We start from the raw sequence: 5,527 nt of genomic DNA on the forward strand, positions 1-5,527 counted from the left end.
CTTACTCTAATTTAGTTAAGAGGTGGGCAGTACCCTCCGCTTTTCGTGTGTCCGTGTGCGGTTGTGTTCTGTTTTTTTTTTTGCGAGGGGCGCTATGTCGACTTCAGGTGACTCACATCTGTGTTGTCGTTCACCGTTGCAGCCGACATCAACTCCGTCAGGAAACCGTCCGCCTCCGCTGCCGGCGAGCTCCTTCTGACGCATACCTACGCGCAGGCGATGCAGGCCGGCATCCTCAACGCGGATGGCAGTTTGTCAGACACTGGCAGCACATTGCCAACAGGGTAGGCGATCCGGAGCTCCGAGTTCTCTGGCTGACGTCTTTGGTGAGATGTGGTGACTGTGGTTTGAAGCACTGACATCTTTGTTTCTGCTGTTCGCTTTGCCGCGCCTTGGCGCAGGCGTGTTTCTGTGGTGAGCGCAATCGTGCATGGCATGTCTCCCCTTGGGTGCGCAGCATGGCAAAGCGCTGCTGACCTGCTGCTGAAGCCTGGGCTTCCATGGCCTGTGGGCTCCCTGCCACGGTCATCTGAGGAGGCAATGTGGCAGGTGGGGGAGTCCCTCGCATGTATCCATGAATGGATTTGTCGATAAGAGCGCTTTCTTCGAGGCACGGGGGGATTTGGGGGGTGGGGGGGGGGGGGGGTGTTGGATATCCTGGTATCCCTCTTGCCGTCCCTGTCGTCACACCTGCAAAAGTCAAGGAATTCTCCCACAGGTGCCTCGGCCCAACCACATTCAGGGCCATCTGTGTGTTCAAGGCCGATTGTTGACTCGCTGACCCATGAAACAGATATTCTTTCAAGGCCTGGAGGCTTCACACTCGGTGCCTCCCTTGTCGGCACTCTGGGAGGGCCGCAGCGCCGAAGCCGACCTGGTACAGATGTATCTGACCCGCGTCATCGTCCATAAGCGATCCTTGGCTCGGTCACGCAACAGCGCCGCGCCGCACCGTAGAAATCAGCAGCCAAAGCTTCCAACCAGCATGTTGGCCGTGCCTCCACCGCCTGCCCTGTGCAAGTGGCTTAGGAGCCAACCCCTGAACCAAACTGTTTCGGCCGCACTGGCAGTGCTGGATCAGCAAACCCAGGTCAGTACCATCCCCGCATCCCTCTCGCAGAACGACAGATAGGCAAACGGATACATAGACCCAAGCCAGGAAGACCGGCATGTACACACCCACTGCCTTCGCATCTCAATGTTTGGAGTGCTGCGCCTGTGCCCAACGTCGGCAGGACCTTACCGGCCACCTCCTCCTGAGGACCCAGGACAAGGAGGTCACCACCCTCCTGAAGCTCTGGCAGGTCTCTCGCGCTGCCGAGCTGGCCGGCCCGGACGCTGACGACGGCGTCCGCTGCGAAGAATCAGCCCAGTGCCGCTCAGGTAGCCGGCAGCCCCTGCAGCCCCCTCCCCCCTTCTCCTCCCTGTCCTATCCCCTGTCCCTCCCTCTCCCCCGTCCCTGCAACCCAAGCGAGCTCTTCTCCATCCCTGCTCCACGCTTGCCGCCTTTAAATCCCTCTGTTTCCGGTCAGTCGATCACCTGGCTTCTGTCCTGTCTAGCCTCTCGGCTCTACTCGGTTGTGCCTCGCATCACCTCTACTCGTCTCATGTCGAAAAGGTGCTTGTTCCTTCCCTTTCCCCCCGTCCTCACTATATTCGACAGCCGACCGTTTGTCAGGGATACCTCATTTGTTGCTGCTGCCCGACAAGTTTCAGTAGGCTTTGGTGCCATCGTCGGTTTAAGCTTTCCTCTGTTCCTTTGCATGAGTTCGGGTTGAGAAACGGACGCTGTTTGGGTTGCGTGTAGGAGCTGGCAGAGGACGCTCAGGACGAAGACACACTCTTTTTCGTGGACACTAAGGTGGGCCCGCTGTCTGCCGGTTGCACTCTAACCTATCTGGACAAGGAACTGAACACAGAGGGTGGGCAGGAACTGGGGGGAGAAGAAAAATAAACTATGCTCCGAGGGCGGGATTGGAGCTGAAACGAATTCCGATTCGAAGTCGGGGAGGATGGGTCGGATAAGTGGACGAGTCGGCGGGTGGACGGATCACCAAGATCCGCATGGATGGATGGACGGATGGATGGATGGAACACCCATCCACTCTGGAGAAGTGACAGCTGCTTTGTCTGGTGCTATACTGCGTGTCCTGACAGCCATTCTGTCGGTCCATCCAGGGCGAAGCACTCACGCACTTTGGCCGGAGCTGGGAAAGAGGACAAGGGGAGGAGGAGGAGGAGGAGGAAGACAGCGAGGACAGTCAAAGCGAAGACGAAGACGATGATGGCGACGATGATGAGGATGTTGGAAAAGGCGACGATATTGACAGTGACGATGACGATGATAGCGATGGTGAGGACAGTGATTAGGGCTGCCGGCGTCACTGCTTTGCAGACCGTCAAAATTTGCAGCATGTGGAGTCAGCGGTTGCTCGCCTCGCACCACTGCGTTTTCAGATTTTGAAGGGAATTGTATCTGGACATAAGATACCACGCCATGTAACTATGCAAACTGCACAAGACACCCATGGAGCGATGGATCTCCGTATGCAATCCCACAACCCTTTGTCCGACTACGCACGCATGCCATCAGTCACTGTTAAAATATATTGCGTAATGTTGGTCGGACTGAAACCCACCAGCCCCAATATTTTGCACCGTATCATGATCACGGTGGCACAGGCAGTCACATTTTTGCCAAGTACTGCATAATTCAAGGCTGCGTTGTCGGTGCGCCGGCAATTGCGACAGTTAGTTACGATCTCCGCCACGTGTCGCTCTGATGGGAATGCACAGGGAACTGTCCCAAAATCAGGCCACAGCACAGCTTTCAGTTGCACGGTGAAAGTCCACAACCTCCAAGTACTATTGTATCAACTGCTTGACTGTGACGGATTGCGAACCGCCCCTGCCTGGTGCTGGTCCAGGCCCCTTCACGCCCCGCGATATTGGGAAGGTGCTCAGCGTACTATCAGGAGGCCGTGGAAACTCCAAAGGCATTGTCAGGGCCTTGTATTATGTAGCGCATTGTCCTTCCTACAGCGCCTCCTCACTGTCATTCGTCAGCCATCACCTGACTGTGACCGGATTCCCAAATGTAATCCCATTCACTCCACAAACCAAAGAAACCCTACAAACCCAAGAAAGTTCACTTTCCCTTCGCCGCGGCCGGTAGGATGTCGCCCCTTGTGGGACGTACTACAATGTACTATGAAAATATGGGTCATGTACTGCACAGCTTAAATACAAGGCAATTCTGAGTTCCAGTCGAATTCACTCGCCAACGAAGTCTTTAAAACGCATGGACAAGATTATGGGGTACACACTCGGTAGTGCTGGAGCTGTTGTCATGGAAGGCACAGTGGCACATGATGACCATAGTTCTGAAGTACGTAATACCGAAGTATCCGCTACCCAGCGCGGCTGAGTGAGCTGCATGACATATACTTTGCTGGCTGCCCGGTCTGCTGGGCTGGATGTCATGCTCACCAACTCACGAATTTCCTCTTTCCCAGTACAGCTGCACCACGACCTGTGTCTGGCCTTACCCCTTGGCAATTGGACCGCGGCTGCTGCTGTGTGACCGTTGATCCGAGGGGCTCCCAACATCTGTACCCCACCTCTGAACAATGTACCCGGCATGATCCTGCACCACTCCGATGCCGATGGGTACGTTTGCCTGAGTTGTAAGTTTTAAACGGATTTTATGGTAAAAAGAAACTGAAGTACTGTCAGTCCCTTGTTATAGCAAACACTCCTATGTTGTGGTGTTGTAAATCATGTATATGATATGCCTCAAGCTAGCGAAGGTAAGTGCTGGTGGCTAACTGTTGGCGCCGTGCAATGGTCACGGCTCCCTATTTCAATGATTGCCTATTGCTGTGCAGGCATAAATCCTCTAATCCGCAGCTCTGACTATTCTGTCAGCCGCCTGCGCTGGGTAATTATGTACTTGCCTGGCCACGCATCATCAGCTAGTAATGAATGCTGTCTAATCATGGCGGGCGGGCGGTGGTTGCTGATCCTTAGTGGTCAAGCATCGCAAGAAGCTCATCTTCTTGCAAGCTAGTGAAGCTTCTTCCAGCCATGGCCACGGTCCCTGGTATGCAGGGCACTCCCTCAGAAGCGGCACTACAAGTCCAGATGAGTGCAGGCCTCCGAATCGCTTCTCAACACAGAGCTGCTTGGCGGTCTCAATCGGCCAGCCTGGGGCTCCCACGCGGCCTGGTTTGCCTGGTCCGGCCAACGCACCGGACTGCGCTTGGCCGGACTGCCGCTGGTTAACATGCCCACCAATCAATCTCTGGTAAGGAAGACGAGACGGAAGACCAAGGCTTGGGAGCCTGGATGAGAAAGTTGGGATAGATCCCAACGCACAAACCTTACGCGTCGGAGCAGCTTTCCCTGAGTGCATGCAACCGGGCGCGAGCCACCTTGTGACGAATCGCCTCGCTGGACAGGCCATTGAAGAAGGAGTTGGAGTTCTTCACTGCCCCATGGAGCTGATTTAACACCAGGGGCTTTATATCAGCTGAGAACCATGATGCTACCTTCATGTTGAAGGAACCCTGCACGGCAGTGGTCGGGCAAGACTTCTGCACCTCCCGCACCACTTCGTCTCGCCAGACAGGCACTCGCTCCACAACCGTCAAGAGGGCGAGGTGCAGGTCATGGAATTGCAGCTCCTTTGCCAGGTCTGCCCAGGGTTTCAGTAGTGCAAAAACAGAGGATGTGCCATGCCGCCGCTCCACCAGGCTCCGCGCCACAAGGCTTATTGCGGAGAACTTGACTAGGCGCTCAAAAGCATGAGAACACGAAAAGTACGTCGCCACTTTCTCGTAGACCACATCACGGTCTGCGGGCTCAGTGCAGTCACAGTCTGCAAGCCTAAAGGTACGGATGGCGTCCAGTAACAGTGGGAAGCTGCCTTCCCTCAGGTATGGATCCACACACAGGGTGATGTCGGTGATATCATGGAAACGCAAGAAGCAGGCCCACTCGTACACACACCATAGCCGGGTGAAGTAGTTCCAGGAGAGCTGCACAATCAGGCCGTCGCTGAACTGGATGAACTCCTCAATCAAGTGAACAGAGTACTCACGCAGCTGGGGATCATACTGCTGCGGGATGCAGCACTTGTCTACCCACAGATTGATCTCCCTCCACCTTGTGGAATCCCCCCAGGTGGCATATGCCATATCCTTTGCGGCGATACAGACCTCCGCCGCTTTTGTCTCCGCGTAGTCGCTGCTGGGGCCCATAACTTCCTCCCACCGCTCCGGCTTGGCCCAGCAGTGAGACACGAACAAGACTTGGTTGCTGCTCCGTTTCCCGCGAGTCCCCTCGAAAGCATCAACAGAGTGAGAGGCATAAAGGACCCCCAGCTTGCTGTGCAGGCTCCAAAACTCCCTAGCCTTCCTGAGCGCCTCAAAGTCTGTCCACTCCGCGGACACCATCGCCGCCGGCGCAGCTCGAAACAACGCCTGCGCCACAGCGGCACGCATGTCCGGGTACGATCCCACCGTCT

At 55.7% G+C, this 5,527-nt stretch overlaps 1 protein-coding gene across 1 annotated transcript; it reads left to right on the plus strand.

The window, feature by feature from the left end:
• Positions 1-165: 165 nt before the first annotated feature.
• On the plus strand, positions 166-2,486 carry LOC142357015 (uncharacterized). The gene is made up of 6 exons (XM_075408736.1): positions 166-284; positions 402-549; positions 794-1,090; positions 1,236-1,383; positions 1,808-1,861; positions 2,179-2,486. The coding sequence occupies exons 1-5, from the start codon at positions 220-222 to the stop codon at positions 1,858-1,860; spliced, it is 711 nt and encodes a 236-aa protein (XP_075264851.1). The 5' UTR covers positions 166-219; the 3' UTR covers position 1,861; positions 2,179-2,486.
• The last annotated feature ends 3,041 nt before the right edge of the window (positions 2,487-5,527 follow it).

This window comes from Convolutriloba macropyga, unplaced genomic scaffold (genome assembly GCF_964194025.1).
Source record: "Convolutriloba macropyga unplaced genomic scaffold, txConMacr16.3 SCAFFOLD_1893, whole genome shotgun sequence".
NCBI lineage: Eukaryota > Metazoa > Xenacoelomorpha > Acoela > Convolutidae > Convolutriloba > Convolutriloba macropyga.